The sequence below is a fragment of the Alosa alosa genome, chromosome 15, assembly GCF_017589495.1.
Source record: "Alosa alosa isolate M-15738 ecotype Scorff River chromosome 15, AALO_Geno_1.1, whole genome shotgun sequence".
In the NCBI taxonomy this organism is placed as follows: domain Eukaryota; kingdom Metazoa; phylum Chordata; class Actinopteri; order Clupeiformes; family Clupeidae; genus Alosa; species Alosa alosa.
The window spans coordinates 22,530,552-22,551,567 of record NC_063203.1 but is presented as its reverse complement, the minus strand read 5'-3'; the positions used below and the strand labels follow the sequence as shown (position 1 = coordinate 22,551,567).

The 21,016-nt window shown below is 45.3% G+C and overlaps 5 protein-coding genes across 5 annotated transcripts; all 5 read right to left on the bottom strand.

Annotated features, from left to right (window-relative positions):
* Positions 1 to 174: 174 nt before the first annotated feature.
* LOC125308156 (claudin-like protein ZF-A89) lies at positions 175 to 5,359 on the bottom strand. Its single transcript, XM_048264461.1, has 2 exons — positions 4,736 to 5,359; positions 175 to 2,057 (listed from the first exon to the last, which is right to left on the bottom strand). Exons 1-2 carry the CDS (start codon positions 5,232 to 5,234, stop codon positions 1,372 to 1,374), a joined length of 1,185 nt encoding a protein of 394 aa, XP_048120418.1. The 5' UTR covers positions 5,235 to 5,359; the 3' UTR covers positions 175 to 1,371.
* Positions 5,360 to 7,018: 1,659 nt separating this feature from the next.
* Positions 7,019 to 8,703, bottom strand: LOC125308764 (claudin-4-like). The gene has a single exon (XM_048265353.1). The coding sequence runs from the start codon at positions 8,614 to 8,616 to the stop codon at positions 7,984 to 7,986; it is 633 nt and encodes a 210-aa protein (XP_048121310.1). The 5' UTR covers positions 8,617 to 8,703; the 3' UTR covers positions 7,019 to 7,983.
* A 766-nt stretch (positions 8,704 to 9,469) lies between these two features.
* On the bottom strand, positions 9,470 to 10,855 carry cldnf (claudin f). Its single transcript, XM_048264602.1, has one exon. It carries the CDS (start codon positions 10,649 to 10,651, stop codon positions 9,905 to 9,907), a length of 747 nt encoding a protein of 248 aa, XP_048120559.1. The 5' UTR covers positions 10,652 to 10,855; the 3' UTR covers positions 9,470 to 9,904.
* A 4,723-nt stretch (positions 10,856 to 15,578) lies between these two features.
* Positions 15,579 to 16,784, bottom strand: LOC125308141 (claudin-4-like). The gene has a single exon (XM_048264439.1). The coding sequence runs from the start codon at positions 16,693 to 16,695 to the stop codon at positions 16,063 to 16,065; it is 633 nt and encodes a 210-aa protein (XP_048120396.1). The 5' UTR covers positions 16,696 to 16,784; the 3' UTR covers positions 15,579 to 16,062.
* Positions 16,785 to 19,585: 2,801 nt separating this feature from the next.
* On the bottom strand, positions 19,586 to 20,779 carry LOC125308142 (claudin-4-like). Its single transcript, XM_048264441.1, has one exon. The coding sequence runs from the start codon at positions 20,645 to 20,647 to the stop codon at positions 20,021 to 20,023; it is 627 nt and encodes a 208-aa protein (XP_048120398.1). The 5' UTR covers positions 20,648 to 20,779; the 3' UTR covers positions 19,586 to 20,020.
* Positions 20,780 to 21,016: the final 237 nt, after the last annotated feature.

The following is a 21,016-nucleotide window of genomic DNA, read 5'->3' as shown; positions in this document are numbered from 1 at the left end:
TTTCACACTAAACCACATACTTGGAATATCAAGAACCATACACAGGTTCAAATGAAAACAAAAACATTGACAATGCTTTTAAAAAAACACCTGACAATTCATGAATCATTATGAAAACATGAAATTTGTCCAAATAATTTGACAGGCAACTTCAACATGAAAGAAACACTCTGGTATATATGAATGTACAAAATTTATTATACTTTCGTTGTAAACACAGTTAATAATGTTGCAGTTGTTACAGACAGAACACAATTTGCAAAAACAAAACTGCATCACACAAAAGACCTAATGTCTTCCCCTCCCTAACATGCCAAACCACATTACTACCACACATATCAGGCTTTTAGTTGTCTTAAGTACGGTCATAAAGAACCAAAGAGATCTTGTCTAGATAGCACAGACAATGCTGGACCTGGGCATCTACTGGGCCAGAGTTGACCTACAAAGCATTTTTTGAAAACCAAGACTGTTGTTTTAAAGGTTCACGAACGCCATGTTTAAACAATGCAGGGTATTTATCAGGGCCTAGGGTTGGCTCTCGGGATGTTATTCTTTAGTTTCCTGGTAAAACCAGAATGCTGCGGGGGAGTGGCTGCAGGTGAAAGCCTGGTAACTTGAGCCTGTCTTTCCGACTGTGAGAACAGAGTTTTGCTTTCACACACAGACCTCTTTCAGCTCTGTCTACTCACAATTACACAGCAATTGGTTGATCATCAGACACCACTTGTTTCTAAATATATATAAAAATATGGTAAAATGTCTTATGTTGGGTAATAAACTGTTGATACAATCAAACTTCAGCAAGCTAAGCTGAAATAATCAAACAACTATCAGAACAATATCACTCTAATTCATTTCAGTGTTAAGTTTCAGTGCAATTTAGTCCTGCCTTTCTAAAAAAATGAAAGTGTTTCTTGTACTTTTCAAAGGGACAAGACACTCTTCTAGGAACAGATTGAAAGGGTCTATAAAAACACATTTACAAACTGAATTATACAGTCACAGAAACTCAGCCTTCATTTGACCTTTTCCTTCATCTGTCTTCAAAAGATTAGAAATCTATTTACAAACATCAGAGATTTGTTGTCAGAGAGGAGGAAAGTGCTCAGCAGAAGAATAGTAATAATCAATCACACATATGTACAGCCTTCATTTCACCTTCTCCTTCACTAAACTCTATGGCATGAAAGGCTACAGTCAGTTACACATGTGCTAAGCCATGCCATGCTGCTTCAGAGTAGAGTCCACAGACAGAAACAGTAACAGCATTGCAGAGATGACGCAGGTTCCCCTGAGTGCATCAGTGATGCCATGGTGGCGGCGTGGCACAGGGCACCTATCGGGCACTCCAAAGGTGCTCCTGCAGTCTCAGATGTAGGTCTTGGTTGGCGTGAGGGAGCGTGGCGTTGGAGGTTTGTGGCTGGGCACTGAATCCGACTGGCTGGACGGTTTGGGGGTCTTCACAGGGAAGTACCTGAGTGACGTGGCGCGACCTTTGACATCTCTGGGGGGGCAGGAGGTGCACAGGAGCGCCCCGCCGAGCACCAGGAGGAGCCCTGCCCCCCAGCCCACGTACAGCGCACCCCCGAGTTCCCGACGCTGGGCGTCGTTCAGCAGGGGGTTGTAGAAGTCGCGGATGATCGTGCTGGCGGTCCAGGAGACGGGCACGAGACAGAGGATGCCGCTGACCATCAGCACCACGCCGGCCGCGATGCCCGCCCGCGCCTTGCCCGCCTCGTCCGCGATGAAGTTGGTGCACTTTCCCCCGGCGAAGGACATGAGAAGCCCAACGATGCCCACCACGATGGAGACGACGACGAGGGCGCGGGCGGCCTGGAGGTCAGAGGTCAGCGCCAGCAGGGAGTCGTAGACCTTGCACTGCATCTGGCCCGTGCTCTGGTGGACGCAGTTCATCCAGATGCCCTCCCATATTGTCTGTGAGGTGATGATGTTGTTGCCGATGAACGCCGTCACGCGCCACATGGGCAGGGCGCACACTAGGATGACCCCGACCCAGCCCAACAAGGCCAGGGCGATGCCCAGGATCTGCAGACCTGCAGACGCCATGACGACAACGATCGTGGAACCTTATAGACACTCCACTCGGAGAACTCTCTCCCTGGCTAAGAAATCATGCGGGCCCTGAGGTGAGGTATTTATATGGGTTTGGAAGAGGGAGGTGTGTATGTGTCTTTGTGTGTGTGTGTGTCTGTGGGAATGTGTGTATGTGTATGTGTTGGCAAGTATTTGGAGCCAAACAAAATTATACCCGCCTTACAGGTTCCTTTGTAGCTTCACACAAAGGCTGCAGTGGATCTATGCCCCCTGGAGGTGTATCTCATGTTACAGATTTCTCAGTCAGGAGAGCTTTTAAACCGCAGGTGCTGGCAGTCTGTGGTCTTTAGGTTTCCATTAGCACAGGAAACACGTTCAGATGGTCAGATGGTCAGATATTTCCGACTCAAAGTGCCAAACCACAAGGTACCTGTACATGTTTACAAATTAGGTCACGATGTCTCACACATGGTGACAAATTAGGTCACAATGTCTCACACACGGGAGGCACTAAAAATGCATTCAATCATTGTGCATGTGTTCAAATTTCTTATCCAAAATGACAAATGTAACTTTTTTAATCTTTCATGTTTAATCTTTCATTCAACAGTGAGCAATTAGTAATTGTATGCCTGCAGATGAAGTCTACTCTAGCCTGCCTGACAGTCACAGATAGCTTCCACATGAAAGAAACACTCAGGGAGATGTGACGGACTATATAAAAGTTGGGTAACACTTTATTTTAAGGTGTCCTTGTTCCAGTGTATCTACATAATGTAACAATATGTAATATCACACACTTGTATTGCCCATACATAATTCATTTTTGTGTACCTACAGATCATTAGTACATGTGTAATAAGAAATACTTGTTACAATACTTTGCCAAAGTGGCTTCTCTCTTTGGGGACGGACGGGGTGAAGTTTGGGACTCTTGACACCCTAACAATAAAGCATAACTCTGGAGTGTACTAATGATCTGTAGGTACACAAAAATACATCATGTATGGACAATATAAGTATGTGATATTACATACTGTTACATAGGTTGTTACACTGTACTTCATTATGTAGATACACTGGACCAAGGACCCCTTAAAATAAAGTGTTACCAAAAGTTGCTTTTGTTTTGTTTCTCAGCAGGGCTGACAGATGGGGACTGTCCATTTGTGCTTGTGACGAGAGGCGCACACAGGACAAGTCACAGCTCGGAGCCCATGACCTCCAGTGCACCAAAATTGCGTCTGTCTGTAGGCAGCCCGGTATGCTGCAGGGCCACGTGGTACGGTCTGACCTGTCGAGCAACGTTCCGACGCAGTCACCTCACGGAACACAGGATGAAATGCCTCAAACTATAATAAGTGAAAGAGCATGTAATGAGACCTACAAATTCCCCCATGATAACAATAGCGTCAATGGTTTTACTACCTTTGGGTTTCGCTTTAGGTTCACTGAAGCATGCTGTAATGTTTACATAAAAGTATGTCAGCAGTGTGTATGTGGGGGCATCAATGAGTACCTGTCTGGGAAGAGCATACAGTAGTCTGTTACTGCTGATGGTTTTGTAAAAAACACATGTATAGTGTCATGGCACAGCAGCACCTGAAGGAGTTTTAAATGAACACTTTTCAGAATACACCTGGTAGCCTCCATTACTGAGTTTTTTTTACCTTTCACTGGCTGTTTCACCGAGATAGATGTACAGGTTTCACTCATGCCCAGTGAGCACACCCCCCTCCCCCTGCCCTTGTCCACCACACCTTGTTATGCAAACGGTGAAGTGGTTTCAACAGATTTAATTTCTGTACTGGTAATCACTAAACAACCAGCTTTGAGCAACCTGAAACTGGAATGGCAAGTGGAAGGAAAGGTTTGGGGGAAAAAAACCCAACTAGAGTTACATTCTCAGAGGGCTTACTAACCTATCCATAAAAGTCCATAAAACTGCACAAACACATCCCAGTTTAACTGCAGAGATTTTCTTTTTATTTCAACATTGACATGCAGTCAGAAAACCACAAGATTCTTTAGACTGAATTTGCACACATAAACAATGTGAGAAGGAAAAAAAATTAAATAATGTCACCATAAACATATACATCTGTTTACATCACTGACTTAATTCACAGTTTAACGGCACAAAATAATAGTGACATAATAAAGACATTTTTCCTGCATTAATTAAACATATTTACAGTATGTATCCTTCATATAGTATCCTTGACTTCAGACATTCTAATTTCAAATCAGCTCCAATATATCAATCAACAAATTAAATCTCAGATTAGATCCTCAGTCTGCCAAGCAGGAAGTCAGGCAAGAAAAGATTAAGATATATACCACACCTTTGCATTTCCTTAGTCCTAGAGGCAATTTTAACTAGTGGAAATAATAGCTTTGGCACTTCTGTTGTCTTGTTTTCATCCAGGTTAATTCTCCCTTCACTCTCACGAGTACCTCTGTGCACACTGGCAAAGCTTCTCTGAACTAAAGGAACCAGGTTATTAATGTCTCCTAGGCCTTGACCCTTCGGTCATCATTCCTCACACGTAGGCTCGGCTGGTGGCGGTGGAGCGGGCCTGGGAGTATTTCACTGGGTAGTCGTTATCATCCTTGGGCGGGCAGTTGCTGCAGATCAGACCCCCTCCCAGCAGGAGCAAGGCCGCAGAACCCCAGCCGATGTAGAGGCTGGCGCCCAGCTCCCTCCTCTGGGCGCTGGTCACCAGGGGGTTGTAGAAGTCCTGGATGACGGTGTTGGCCGACCAGCACACGGGGATGAGCACCATGACACCGGCGATGAGGAAGACCACTCCACTGGCCAGCGCCACCTTGGCCTTGGACGCCTCATCCTCCACGAAGTTGGTGCACTTGCCCCCAGAGATGGCCAGGAGGATGCCGAAGACGCAGATGATGATGGCGACGACCACCAGGGCGCGGGCGGCCTGCAGGTCCTGCGGCAGGGCCAGTAGGGAGTCGTAGATCTTGCACTGCATCTGACCCGTGCTCTGCATCACGCAGTTCATCCACAGGCCCTCCCAGAAGTCCTGCGCCGTTACGATATTGGCGCCGATGAACGCGCTCACCCTCCACTGGGGCAGTGCGCAAATGACGATGCTGCCGAGGAACCCTATAATGCAGAGGGAGAAGCCCAACATCTGCCTGCACTGGGACACCATCTTCACTGTTTCTCTGTTTCTCTGTCTATCTTGGCGGGAACAGTAGATGTGGTTGGAGCGACGGTTACTGACTGAAGATGGAAGGATGTCACCGCAGAGATATAGGGTGTGCACGCCCGGGTGGATGGGTGGAGCTATCGGCTTTCAAATCTCAACTAAAACTAGGTGATGGAGGGAAACTGGGGGGTGGGGAGGAAGGAAGGGGGCGGGGACTTCCAGCTGGACCAGATTCCTCAGAGCTTTGTCACGTCAATGCCAGGACCAGTTTCGGCCGAAATGCGCTTCTGAGAGGTGGCATTTGAAGTCAAATAGGTAAGGTGAGTTCTGGCCAGAGTTTAACCGAGAGAGCCTGTCTGGTTGGTCAGGTAGCAAAGATGAGCGTCAGCACAGGAAATTGCTCCACAGTTGTTCCTATTTTTGCGAGGTTGGACATCTTTGGTATCTAGACAATTTATCTCATAGATTACTTTCAGTTCCTTTGTCTTTACATCATCATGATGTAGTCATATATTGCCATTTCTTTGCATCAGCGTTCCAAGATTTCAACATTACTACAACTGTGATGTGGGTTATTTTTTTAATTTATTTATTTATTTATTTTTATTTTTCGCATGCCCAAATTTCCGTCAATGATTCCCGGGACACTGAAAGACCGGGGCACACGAAACTTGGTGGGCATGTAACCCCACATGGATAGCATGGAACCATCGTTTTTCGTTTTGATCTGTAGCCCCCCCGCTGGACTGGACACCCCGAAAGGAGGGTAGGGTAGACACAGTTTTCTGTGAATATCTCGAGAACCGTACGGTTTAGGAGGACTTTTTTTTTTGTATGTTGATCTCAAAAGGCCATGTCAACTCATTCCATAACCACTCATTTCATGTATAGCGCCACCTAGTTAAACACAAAAAAGTAAAAATGAGGTGTTGTAATCACAGGTATCTGTGACCTAACATAGTCAAAACTGCATGAAATTGGAAGTGTAGGATCATTATGACACCCTCTGTATGCACGCCAAGTTTCGTGGAATTCCGTTCATGGGGGGCCACACAATAAATTAATTTATGTTACTATACACCAACTGGCCTGTAGGTGGCCTGAGACAGTTTTCTGTGAATATCTCGAGAACCGTAGGGCCTAGGAGGTCCACCTTTTTTATGTATGTTGGTCTTAAGGGGGCATGTCAACCCATCCCATTACCACTTATTTCATGTATAGCGCCACCTAGTTAAAAATTAAAAAGCAAAAAATTAGAAGAATTATGAACAGGCAAGATGGAGGTGGGGTTGTATAAAATGAATTTTACATGTGAAATCTATGAACTAATCATGTTTTGGTACTTGTTGTCTAGCAGATATCAGTGAGAATTGAGTGTGGATAATGCAATTTAGTGAGACAGTTAGAATCATATAGTCCTTTCAGCGTGATTTATTTTTGTGGAAAAAATGTGCTGGACTGGGCGGCGGTCATATTTTGTACCGCTCTGCGGTACATCTAGTTCTACCTTTGTTTTGTCACTTTGTTGTAGATTCATCATGGAATGACCCTATAACTAGTGCTCATTTAGATAAACTACTAAAGATAATTTGTGAATTTTTAATGACCTCAATGAAATGTCAAGCGACATTTGGCGAATAAAGTTTTTTAATTCTGATTCTGAAATATACTTGACACTATATTTGACTCTGTATATTTGTCACTCACTTAATTGCAACTCAATATTATGTTAGTGAATTTCTTTTTTCTTTGTATTGTTTTTGACAAATATACATGGACCATGATGATATTATAAAATATGATTTATTGTCAAATAATTTTCATAATAATACAGATCACACTTCATACATGAACATCAAGAGCAATTCAGCATTCTTTTTACAGTTTTCTATTTACATTTGTCATGAAAATGTCACTTCAACAGGAGTATAAATTCGTGCAAACTTGTTTGTATGACACTGGATACCTTTCATAAACCTGACAACATCACAACATTTGAGGTTTTGCTACGCCATTTTAACACACCATTTTGTTTCTCTACACAATGCCAACATGCTAAGACTACTCAGCAGATACACAAACAACACACTTCAGAAAGAGTAAATAGTAAACACTCTCTCAGAAAGGCTCTCCAGTGCAGCTCAAAAACTCGCTGATCCATAAATAATCAGCAAACCCCACGGACAAGTCTTGTCATCTTCATGTAGTCCACGTTGTTAGAGATACTGCCTGGGTGCCGCGTAAGGTGGTGCGGCATTGGGCTTGTTGGGCATGTACGACCCTGTGCCAGCGAACGTCATGATGAAGGTGAGCATCATGCCCACGAAGGAGATGATGACGGCGATGATGACCAGGGCGCTCATCCCCCCATCCCCCACTCCCACACACATACTGTACATTCACACACACACAGCATTTTCTACCCGCAAGTGTAATTCTGATTTTCAAATCAGCTCCAATATATCAATCAACAAATTAGATCTCAGATTAGATCCTCAGTTTGCCAAGCAGGAAGTCAGGCAAGAAAAGATTAAAATAGATACCACACCTTTGCACTTCCTTAGTCTTAGAGGCAATTTTAACTAGTGGAAATAATAGCTTTGGCACTTCTGTTGTCTTGTTTTCATCAAAGTCCAGGTTAATTCTCCCTTCACTCTCACGAGTACCTCTGTGTACACTGGCAAAGATTCTCTGAACAAAAGGAACCAGGTTATTAATGTCTCCTAGGCATTGACCCTTCGGTCATCATTCCTCACACGTAGGCTCGGCTGGTGGCGGATGAGCGGGCCTGGGAGTATTTCACTGGGTAGTCGTTATCATCCTTGGGCGGGCAGTTGCTGCAGATCAGACCCCCTCCCAGCAGGAGCAAGACCGCAGTACCCCAGCCGATGTAGAGGCTGGCGCCCAGCTCCCTCCTCTGGGCGCTGGTCACCAGGGGGTTGTAGAAGTCCTGGATGACGGTGTTGGCCGCCCAGCACACGGGGATGAGCACCATGACACCGGCGATGAGGAAGACCACTCCACTGGCCAGTGCCACCTTGGCCTTGGACGCCTCATCCTCCACGAAGTTGGTGCACTTGCCCCCAGAGATGGCCAGGAGGATGCCGAAGACGCAGATGATGATGGCGACGACCACCAGGGCGCGGGCGGCCTGCAGGTCCTGCGGCAGGGCCAGCATGGAGTCGTAGATCTTGCACTGCATCTGACCCGTGCTCTGCATCACGCAGGTCATCCACAGGCCCTCCCAGAAGGTCTGCGCCGTCACGATGTTGGCGCCGATGAACGCGCTCACCCTCCACTGGGGCAGAGCGCAAATGACGATGCTGCCGAGGAACCCTATAATGCAGAGGGAGAAGCCCAACATCTGCCTGCACTGGGACACCATCTTCACTGTTTCTCTGTTTCTCTGTCTATCTTGACGGGAGCAGTAGTTGTGGTTGGAGCGACGGTTACTGACTGCAGAAGGAAGGAAGTCACTGCAGAGATATAGGGTGTGCACGCACGGGTGGATGGGTGGAGCCATCAGCTTTCAAATCTCAACTGAAACTAGGTGATGGAGGGAAACTGTGGGGGGGGGGGACTTCCAGCTGGACCAGATTCCTCAGAGCTTCGTCACGTCAATGCCAGGACCAGTTTCGGCCGAAATGTGCATCTGTGAGGTGGCATTTGAAGTCAAATAGGTAAGGTGAGTTCTGGCCAGAGTTCAACCGAGAGAGCCTGTCTGGCAGGCTGGTCAGGTGGCAAAGACGAGCGCCAGCACAGGAAATTGCTCCACAGTTGTTCTAGTTTTTGCGAGGTCACTGTTGGACATCTTTGGTATCTAGACAATTTATCTCATAGATTACTTTCAGTTCCTTTGTCTTTACATCATCATGATATAGTCACATATTCTTGTCATTGCCATTTCTTTGCATCAGCGTTCCAAGATTTCAACATTACTACAACTGTGATGTGGGTCATATCCTGTTATTCTACCTTTGTTTTGTCACTTTGTTGTAGATTCATCATGGAATGACCGTACAACTAGTGCTCATTTAGATAAACTACTAAAGATAATTTGTGGATTTTTAATGACCTCAATGAAATGTCAAGCGATATTTGGCGAATAAAGTTTTTTAATTCTGATTCTGAAATATACAAGTTGACACTATGTCACTCACTTAATTGCAACTCAATATTATGTTAGTGAATTTCTTTTTTCTTTGTATTGTTTTTGACACATATACATGGACCATAACGATATTATAAAATATGATTTATTGTCAAAGTATTTTCATAATAATACAGATCACACTTCAGACATGAACATCAAGAGCAATTCAGCATTTCTTTTTACAGTTTTCTATTTACATTTGTCATGAAAATGTCACTTCAACAGGAGTATAAATTCGTGCAAACTTGTTTGTATGACAGTGGATACCTTTCATAAACCTGACAACATCACAACATTTGAGGTTTTGCTACGCCATTTTAACACACCATTTTGTTTCTCTACACAATGCCAACATGCTAAGACTACTCAGCAGATACACAAACAACACACTTCAGAAAGAGTAAATAGTAAACATTCTCTCAGAAAGGCTCTCCAGTGCAGCTCAAAAACTCGCTGATCCATAAATGATCAGCAAACCCCACGGACCCCAAGTCCTGTCATCTTCATGTAGTCCACGTTATTAGAGATACTGCCTGGGTGCCGCGTAAGGTGGTGCGGCATAGGGCTTGTTGGGCATGTACGACCCTGTACCAGCGTACGTCATGCTGGGCGCATAGGTCTTGGAGGGTGCCATGTACGTGCCAGGGCCGTAGACGCCCGGCTGCCTGTAGGGGTACATGGGCTGTGGGGGGTAGTTGATCTCGTTCTTGGGGCAGGAGCTGCTCAGCAGAGCGCCCCCCAGGATAAGGAACCCCGCGGAACCCCACCCAATGTAGATGGATGACCCGATCTCCCGCTTCTGGGTCTCGGTGGTCAGCACGCTCTGGAAGTCCTGGATGGTGAAGGAGGCCGACCAGGTGACGGGGATCAGGCAGACGGCGCCCGCCACGATGCAGAGCACGCCGCCGGTGATGACCACCTTGGACATGCTGGACTCGTTCTTCAGGCAGCTGGAGCAGCGGCCGCCGATGAAGGTGAGCATCATGCCCACGAAGGAGATGATGACGGCAATGATGACCAGGGCGCGCGCGGCCTGCAGGTCCTGCGTCAGCCGCATGATGGAGTCTTGGATGCTGCACTGCATCTGGCCCGTGGCCTGCATCACGCAGCGCATCCATAGGCCGTCCCAGACCACCTGGCCCGTCACGATGTTGGCGCCGATGAAGGAGGTGACGCGCCACATGGGCAGTCCCGTGGTCAGGCAGACGCCCACGAAGCCGATGAAGCACAGCACCTGCCCGGAGATCTCCTTGGCGAGGCGGCCCATGGTGGAGGCGCGGCAACGGTGGTGGGGTCAAGATGGGGCTCACAGACAGAAAGAGTAAAAGAGAGAGAGAGAGACGCAGAGATTTGCTGCTGTCAGTGCGGAGTGGGGCGACGGTTCTGAGCGAGATACAGGAAGAACACACCGGTTAGACCGGCCGACGCAGGGATGGACCAAGGGAGGAGGAGCAGCGTTCCAGCCCGACTGGATTCCTGAAAGCCGCTCACTACCCGGGGGAGGAGGTGAGAACGAGCATCTGGTGAAGAAAACAAACAACAACAAACACCCCCACTCAACCCCCCCCCCCACTCCCACACACATACATTCACACACACATACTGTACATTCACACACACAACATTTTCTGCCAGCAAGTGTAACTGTCCAGCAGAAACAATATCTTTCAGTGAAGTCCATGCCCACATAATGGCTCTTCCAGGAACCACAGGCGTACATCGCCAACAAACTTTATCTCAGTGAAACTTCACAGGCTTCACTTCCAAAGACCAATGAGATGCAGCTGGTATCTGTGTGCTATCACATGACGATTCCATCACCACACCCTCAGAACTTTGGTATTTGGAATTGGATTCATATAACTAGAGGTGTGTGGCTTAATTAGTTACTTCGTTTTAGTTGTTCGGTTTAGTTGTAGTTTGTTGGTCAGTGTGACTTGTCTGAAGAACTAAAGCATGACTAAAATACTAGTTATGTAAAACAGAAACCTGGATACAACCACAAGTACAATAAGACCACAGAAACATGGGGAGGGATTATTGACACAATTGATGTGTGTGTGTGTATTGATCGTCTTGAGGGGCGTGATGTGTTTTCAACTGGCTAAAAGGTTTCAGGGTCATAAAGCCCTCCTGGCTAGAGCCTGCATGCCTTTAGATGAACAAACCTCCACCTCATTCTCCTAAAAAGGCCTCGCCTATGTGAAAATCTAGGTCACCCACTGAGAAAAAAAGCCATTTTAATGGTAAACTAACATGTGATAGGGTGACTCGTGCACCCTCTACATCCCTAGCGTAGCCGGCTACAAAGAACCAGCCATGCAACTTGCTTGCCAACTTCCCGGAGAATCACATGTTTTTCACAATTTTGACTTCTCCTGTGAGTGCCTCTCTTCACAAGCACAAATGAGCAGTCCCCATCTGTCAGCACTGCTGAGACACAAAACAGAAGCAACTTTTATATAGATACACCTGCCTGAGTGTTTCTTTCATGATGTAGTTACCTGTGAGAGTCAGGCAGGCTAGAGTAGATTTTATCTGCAGGCATACAATTACTAGTTGTTCACTGTTGAATAGGCATGAATGTTTAATAAAGTTAAATTCATCATTTTGGATAATCAAATTAAACACACACACAGTGAGTGGACACATGTTTAGTGCCTCCCAGTGTGTGAGACATGGTGGCCTAATTTGGGAACATCTGGCATGTACATGAGGTACCCTGTGGTGTTGTGCTGTGGGTCGGAAATTTCTAAACAGATCAATGTTTCCTGTGCTAATGGAAACCTAAAGACCACAGGCTGCCAGCACCTGCCATTTAAAGGCTCACCTTACTGCAATGAGGTGAGCTTCTCCCCACAACCCAAAGATATTTTAAGGGCACTTCTCAATAGTCTACTGTACATCTGCCTTTTGGTATTTTGTAATTCCATGGTATTCTACAACTTTACACAGTAAACGTGTTTCTTCACTGATATGAGATCATCTCACTTCCGCACTCCCTTTCTCAGTCAGATATTTAAAGGTTGCTCACAATTTTGGTCACAGTGCTGGTTCAGACCTCCATTGGGCCCTAAGCAAAATCTTGCTAAGGGGCCCCTCCTACTTGAACTATTTTACAGTCGCACCTGGCACCCCAGTGATCCCAATACAACCATCCCACCCCATTTTGGATGTCTACAGAAGTTACCAAATATAGTTTTTTTCCCCCCCATAAAAGACTATTTCCCCTTGGGGATCAATAAAGTATCTATCTATCTGGGAAAGAAGAAGAATTCTGTGTGGATCACCTTCACACAGGGCCGGATCACCCTATACTCACAGTATGCAACCTCTATATGCTCCCACTTGGACAAATCTTCCAAAATAATATCATATGCAGATGACACACAAATTTACTTAGCTCTGTAATAAATTATAATTATAATTGGTAAAAAGGAGGAAATACTTGGGGTTGCCACTCTCCTTGACACAAAAGGGATGAAGGCAAAGGATACTGTAAAAAATCTTGGTGTATTAATTGACAGTGATCTAAATTTCAAGCACTATTGCTTGTTTATAAATCAGTAAATGGAGCAGGACCTAAATACCTGTCAGACATGCTTCAGCAGTACACACCTTCTCGTCCTCTCAGGTCCCAGGTGAAAAACTTGTTAGTAAAATATACTTTTAGAACTAAACATGGTGAAGCAGATATTAGCTGCTATGCGGCTCAGCTCTGGAACCAACTTTCGGATCACATCAAAAAGGCCCCAACTGTAGCCAGTTTTAAATCTAGACTTAAGACCAAACTGTTCTCAGATGCTTTCTGCTAACTGAGTTACAAATTCTGAATCTGCCTTTGTTTTTTTGCTTAGTAATTATGACCGCAGCGCAGCGAAGTCAGATTTTAGCCTAACATGGTCAAAACTGCACAAAATTGAAAGTGTAGGATCATTATGACACCCTCCGAATGCATGCCAAGTTTCGTGGACTTTCGTTCATGGGGGGCCATACAATGAATTAATTTATGTGTACATTTAGTGACCGTACACCAACAGAGTTTTCTGTGAATATCTTGAGAACCGTAGGGCCTAGGATGACCAATTTTTTGCGTATGTTTGCCTCCAGGGGTTATGTTAACCCATTCCATATGCATGTGCATAAAAAGATACACACGCACACACATACATTCACAGTAATCATACGTATGACACATACTCACACAGTAGACATATGTACGCATGCATGCACGTGCACAATCATTTCATTTAATTTCATTTTATCGACACAATACTGGGCAAATCAGAAAATGCATTAATAGTAATAGTAATAATTTGCTTTGGACAAAGGCATCTGCCTAATCCCATAACCATAACCATAACCATAACAATAGCATGCTTAGCCTGGATAGCCTGTGGCATGCATTTGATGCTTAATTGGCAGGGCATCAGTGTTGTGTGTGTGCATAACTGTTTTTCTGATGTTTTGTTCACATACTCTCTGTTCTCTACCTGCAAATGCTGATGTCTGTGATCAGCATAACCTGTGGTAACTAGAAGCTACTGATGTGTTTGGTTCTGCACAGGAGGAAATATATAGTTTACTAGTTTATAGATGTCAATAATAGACTACTAGTTCATCACCCGGACACAATATGTTTAAGTGTGTGTGTGTGTGTGTGTGTGTGTGTGTGTGTATGTGTGTTTCAACCTGTGGACGAGGAGCTGTCAGACCAGTGGAGATTCTCGCAGGCAAGGTTGGCACACATGAACACGAATGTTACATTTCCCTTCAAATTCAGGAAAAGGTAGAATAGAGGGAAGAAGGATACAAGGATACAAGGATACAAGGAAGTTTATTGTCACATGCATATAGTTACTGGAAGTAAGAAATGCAGTGAAATTATGTCTGGTGTCAGCCTATTTGTGCATTAATGGGGGGGGGGGGGTTAAAAAGTGCAGTAGAAGAGGGGTTTAGTAGATTAAGTGGCAAGGGCTGCATAAAAAGGTGGGGGAGGATTGGGATTGGGTGGGGGCACTAACAAGGAGCACCCAAGAGCAACAGGGGCAAGGAAAAACTCCCTTACCAAGGAAGAAACCTTGGGCAGATCCACGGCTCAAGGGGCTAACCCAACTGCCAGGGGTCTTGGTGTGTGTGTTGGGGGGATGACAGGGGAGATGGGATAGTGTGCTGTGTATGTGGGGAGAGGGCAGTGTGCAATATGTGTGTTGGGGAAGCTTCCTCATGAGACAATGTGCTGTGTATTGGGGGCAGTGTGCTGTAAAGTATGTTGGGGATGTGTGTTGGAGAAGCTTCCTGATGAAATTATGTGCTGTGTATGTAGGGGTAGGGACTTACTATTGCAAGCAGAGTACTGTATGTATGATGTATGTGAGTGATAACAGTGAAGATGTGTGTGTGGGCGGGAGGGGAGTGGAGCAGTGACTGTGTGTGTGTGTGTAGTGTGTAGGTGGGGGCAGTGTGCTGTAAGTATGTAGAGGATGTGTGTTGGAGAAGATCCTGAAGACAATGTGCTGTGTATGTAGGGAGGGGGGGGGCAGTGTGCAGCAAGTATGTAGAGGAGGCTTACTGTAGCAATCAGTGTGCTGTATGTATGTGAAGTGATGACAGTGATGATGTAAGTGTGTGTGTTGGGGATGGGGGTGGGGGGGCAGAAAGGCTAGGCAATCAAGGACATGGGTAGATGGAGGAGAAATCAAAAATAATAAATAAAAAGTTCTATGGAGATGTGCAAAAGTTGGAGAAAGTCAGATATGTGTGTGTGTGTGTGTGTGTTTTGACGTGTGATGAAATAAGAAAATAAATAAAAGGTCTGTAGCATAGGGAGAGGGATGTAAAAGTGCTAAAAGTCTTGTAGGTGTGTGTGTGTGTGTGTGTGTGTGTGTGTGTGTGTGTGGGGTCATGAGTGCTGAGTAGTGAATGAGTGCAAAGTCAGTATAGTGTGAGAAGAATGAGGTTACCTTGCTCATGCCTTGATATTTACACACACACACACACACACACACACACACACACACACACACACACACACACACACACACACACACACACACACACACACACACACACAGTGGGAGAGGGAACTGGTCTATCTAGTTCCGTTAATCCAACAGACATTTGTCCTAGTCAACCTGTGACTGCAGCTTGACTTCACTACAGGGATCAGAGAGATAGGAGGAACACAGGCTGACTGATTGCTGTGACATGTTTTATTCATGGGTACATGAAGACGACTTGTACCATTCATTAAACAGCAGACTGAAAAACAAACACAGAAAAGCAGCATATTTACTGTAACTTTATGGTTTCTTGTCCACCACTGGCATAAGTGTTGAAATTAGACCAAAGTTTAAATGTGTATTCACACCCATATTTCTGACCCTCTACTACCGTAGACGGCATTTTCAATTATATGTACCTGTGCCAAAATTTCCATTTTAACATAGTATTTCATTGGTAGGATAAGCTTACAATTCAAGATTTAACATAATGTTTTTGCCTTTTTTTTAAAAGTTAGAATGAAAAAACAAAACAATATATGTACATTGTTTACATGTATGTGCTACATAAATAAACAATGAAAACAATAAGAACACAGACATCCACACGCAGATGTGGAGAGGGCACTGGGAGGTCTGTATTAGCAGTCTGTTCTCTGGATTTGCCCTGGGCCCCTCACACGTACTCCCTGGGCGAGGAGCTGGTCCTGGGAGGAGCGTACTTGGTATCGTAGCGATACTCCTTTTTTGGGGGGCAATTCCAGCACAGTAGCCCCCCTCCCAGCAGTAAGAGCCCCGAGGAGGCCCAGCCGATGTAGAGGGCGGCCCCCATCTCCCTCTGCTGCGCAGCGATGACCAAAGGATTGTAAAAGGTTTGGATGATGGAGTTGGCAGACCAGGAGACAGGGATCAGGCACAGGAGCCCCGACACGATGAAGAGCACCCCTGCCGCGATGCACGCCTTGGCCTTGGAGCCCGGATCCTCGATGCAGTTGGTACACTTCCCCCCAGCGACGGACAGCAAGATGCCGAAGACGCCGACCAGGATGGAAATGATGATCATGGCGCGTCCCGCCTGGAGGTCGGAGCTGAGAGCCAGCATGGAGTCGTACATCTTGCACTGCATCTGGCCCGTGCTCTGCACCACGCAGTTCATCCACATGCCCTCCCAGAAGGTCTGCGCCGTCACGATGTTAGAGCCGATGAACGCCGACACTTTCCACTGGGGCATTGCGCAGGTAGCAATCACACCCAGCCACCCAATCAGTGCTGATATGATGCCAAACATCTGGATCCCCTGAGAAACCATCCTGTCAGCTGCCGCGCACTGAGACAAAACGAATAAAAATCCAAGATGGTTAAGGATCCCAGATGACTAAGGCTTCAAGGCAGCTGAACATCCACTCAGTTAGTCCCAAAATATGCTCTCCCAGATGTCCTTCTGTATTTATAAGCCTCAGTGTGGAAGGAGTGGTCTGGGTGTTGTGAACCAGAGGGCCCCGTTGTGGCTTCAGGACCCCTATGCCTGATGTTTACACACAAACAGTGGCCCAGGGGCCGTGAGCAGTGAGGGCGAAACACAACGCATCCCTGAAGGTCAGCCACACAGTAAACACATCTGGTAGAGCTGTTCTCGTAGATGCTGTGTTTTGGTCAAATTTGTAATGCCATCTTCAATGGAATTGTATGAAAATCGCCTACCCGTCCTCATCTAGAAACAGACCCCCCACCCCCCACCCCATTCTAGAGAGAAGTTGATTGTCTGTGCCATCGAATGCTCATTTTGTTGTAACTGTTTTTCCATATCACCGAATTATGACGTGTCGGAAAGAGCTGTTGACCAGAACAGAAAGCATGAATTCTGTCCACGCAAGCAAAAAGGGCTTAAACTTTCATAGATGTCAGCATGAGTTATAAAGAAATCCAAAGGAATGTCCATTGGCTGCTGTTCCAAGTCAGTAGGTACCAGTGTCCATTAAAAAAAGTTGAATCTGTCAGGATGCATTCTGTAACCTGGAACCCAATGATGTAGTTTGAGGCCATGTTTGGACATCCGTGTACATACACTCCAATTTTTTGTGACCGCTAGGACTGTACACTGCAAGGGCACCAACCACCCGTGCTTGAACTGTGTAGAAAGCTGCATATAAATAACAACTCGTGTCCACTGCTGTCCATTGCTGTTCGTGTGTATGTCCGCAAGAGAGTGCAGTTACAGCATAAAACACAGAGCAGTGACAGATGCTAGCACCCAGGGCTTTAGCTTGCTTGCTAGCATGGAAGCCTCCCCACCTCACCTGAAGCTGCAAGTCCACTCATGACTGTGCTTGTCTATCAGAATCCAACCCACATTTTCAGTCCAATTTTATGGAAAATGAAGGAGCATTTTTTTTATTTGTGCCTGCAATTTCTAGATTTGTTAGGTTTGTTTAGCATTCTTAATGTTTGGCCATTGGATGTTATAGCAACAGCCCAACTGAAGTGTCCTGCAGTGTTTATATTGGAATGTATTTATTTTATCATTTATTGTATCATTCAACAATGATTTACTGAATCAGATTTACCTGAAAGAAGTGTATTATTGGTGATTATTGGTGTTCACTTATCTGTGAACCTGCATGTGATATTCATTAGGACCATTGACTGAGATTCATGAGATCTCCTCTGGTGCTCACTGTCATTGCTTTGACTTATTTGCATGACAGTAATGATAATTGTTACACTTGTGAGAGAACAATAGCTGGAATGTGTGTGGAGTATATACACAACAAACGATAAACAAATTTGATATCTGTGTGTAAGAACTAGGCATGTTATCCCATAAAGATTGTTCCGTGGTGGCATGCAAAATAAATATATCAATTGATCGCCCTTTTTTGAACTACTAGGTATAGACCCTTTCAAGAGAGTTCCATTATCAGCATCATAGTTGGCCCCACAAGACTTCCTTTTTAACATTCCATATGTTATCTTAATGCAGAGGAAGTAGATTGGGGCCCAAATAGAATGTTCAAGCATTGTTTTTGTTTACCTTGTTGAAAGGGTCTATACTGGGGTGATCTATTCACTTAATATATTCATCCAAAAGATGTACCGCCCTAGAGTCACAGTAGGGGGAGACATTGTACAACCGACTATTTTACCCGTGTGCATTTACCGGTGCCTCGTTTCTGATTAGGGGTCTCATGACTACGGCTTTTTACTAGTTGATACGTTTTTCATGTTATGTGTTGACTAGTTGTCTTGTCGTTATGTACCGATAGAGTGCTGGTGCTGGCGCTACTGCTAGTGGCAGGTGTTGGCAGTGGGAGTTTAATCTTTAGATGGTTAGAGAGAGAGAGAGAAAGAGAGAGAGAGAGAGAGAGAGAGAGAGAGAGAGAGAGAGAGAGAGAGAATGTCTAATGCATGGGGCTGATTCTGAGGCATAGGACAGGGCTTCAAGGCTTTGTTTAATTATATTTATATAACAAACACACACACACACACACACACACACACACACACAGCATGGGTTAGTTTTTGCCATTTGTAAGGTAAAATGCAGTAGGATGATTAGTAGTATGCTCAGGAATGCTATCTGAATGACTGAATGTGATATATGCCACTATGGCCAAACCAATGTTCCTCTGTAGTCCACGTAATGCTTCATGTTGTAAAGAAACTGGGCTTGGCTCAGTTATTTGAATGCGAAGTCAACTGAATAAACTGCTTACCAATGAATCAGATAACACTGAACCGTTGTATGACCTTTACTTAAGACATTTAGAACATTTGATTTACCTGCTATAATGAGCTAGTTTGATGACTTGTGTCTTTGAATTTCCCCTTGGGGATCAGAGATAGATAGATAGATAGATAGATAGATAGATAGATAGATAGATAGATACTTTATTGATCCCCAGGGGAAATTCAAGGTCTCAGTAGCATACAAACAACACACATACATTCACTAACAGCAGAAAAAAAGTATCTATCTATCTATCTATCTATCTATCTATCTATCTATCTATCTATCTATCTATCTGATCTGGTTAAAAGAAAGTTATTAATTGAGGAAAACAACTTTGATTCCAGACATGGAATTGAAGTTTGAGGTTGTTGTTTATACACCTGAGCTATTCATTGTAATAGTTAATTACAGAAATCACCCCTCTCGGGCAAGTATAAGAATTCATAATGAAGACAAAGGAAGAAAAAAGTTATGTTAAACCCCAAATGTTTATTACAATGTCTTAACATTTTTATCTTTTAAAAAATATAAAATTTGAAACATTCAGAATGTACAAGATACACAGCATTATATATACAAAACAACAACAAAAAACTCATGTGATATCAAAAGAGACATTAAAATGGGAGTAAAATTGCATACAACAAAAAACTGAACACCCACGTTCAGTCTTTCCAGTGAACTGATTGGCAGGTATTGTCCGTGTTGTCTGGGAGTGCACACCTTAGTAAAGAACTTAGCAGAGGACTGCTGGTTCCACCTTGGCTTAGGTGGCCCTCCCCACCCCGATTCAAATTCTCTCCTCTCTAAGCCTTTTCAGCAACAGTTGAAATGTGGCAACAAAAGAAGTCACTGTTTTTTTTTTTTTTTTTGTACAAAGGCCAGAAAGTCTTTAATCGTTTTCTCAGACGTAGTCCTTGGGGCCGTTAGAGCGGGGGGCGGCAGAGTACTTGGCGGAATAATTGTCCTCCTTCGGGCAGTTAGCGCATAGCAAGGCCCCTCCGATGATGAGCATTGCGGACGCTCCCCAGCCGATGTAGAGGGCGGCGCCAAGCTCCCTCTTCTGTGAGCTCACCACCAAGGGGTTGTAAAACTCCTGGATGACGGTGTTGGCCGTCCAGCAGACGGGGATGAGGCAGAGGATGCCGGCAATGAGGAAGACCACGCCTGATGCTATGCCCACTTTTGCTTTGGCGCTCTCGTCCTCGATGCAGTTGGTGCACTTGCCGCCGGCCGTGGCGAGCAGAATGCCCACGATGCCCACTAGGATGGAGATGATGCAGAGGGCGCGGGCGGCCTGGAGGTCAGAGGACAGCGCCAGCATTGAGTCGTAGACCTTGCACTGCATCTGGCCCGTGCTCTGGACCACGCAGCTCATCCAGATGCCCTCCCAGATGGTCTGCGAGGTGACGATGTTGCTGCCGATGAACGCCGTCACACGCCATTGGGGTAGAGCGCATATCACAATCACGCCGATCCAGCCGATAATACCCAGGGCAGTGCCGCCCATCTGAAGTCCTGCTGACACCATGTTCTCTGTTGGTTCTCTGTTAGTTCTCTGTAGGTTCTCCGTACGTTGTGTGTAGAGCTGTCCTTTGTGCGTTTGTCTCTGAGGATGGTGTTGAGTGGGTGCTGCTCAAAGAGCTAATATTTAGGTAGGGTGCGAGCCAGTCCTTTTAAGCTCTGCTCAAAAGGAGGGGCTCCAGACACCTGTGTGACTCATTCACACACCCCCCCCCCCCAGGGCAAACGGAAGAGACTCTCTTGATCTACATCTCTCTCTCGTCTCCTCTTTCTCTCTACCTTTCTTTCTCTCTCTTTTTTCCTGTCTTTGTCAAATTCAAACTAAAATCCAAGTTACTTTATTAGTATGACCATTGAGAAATTTAGAAATCTTCCA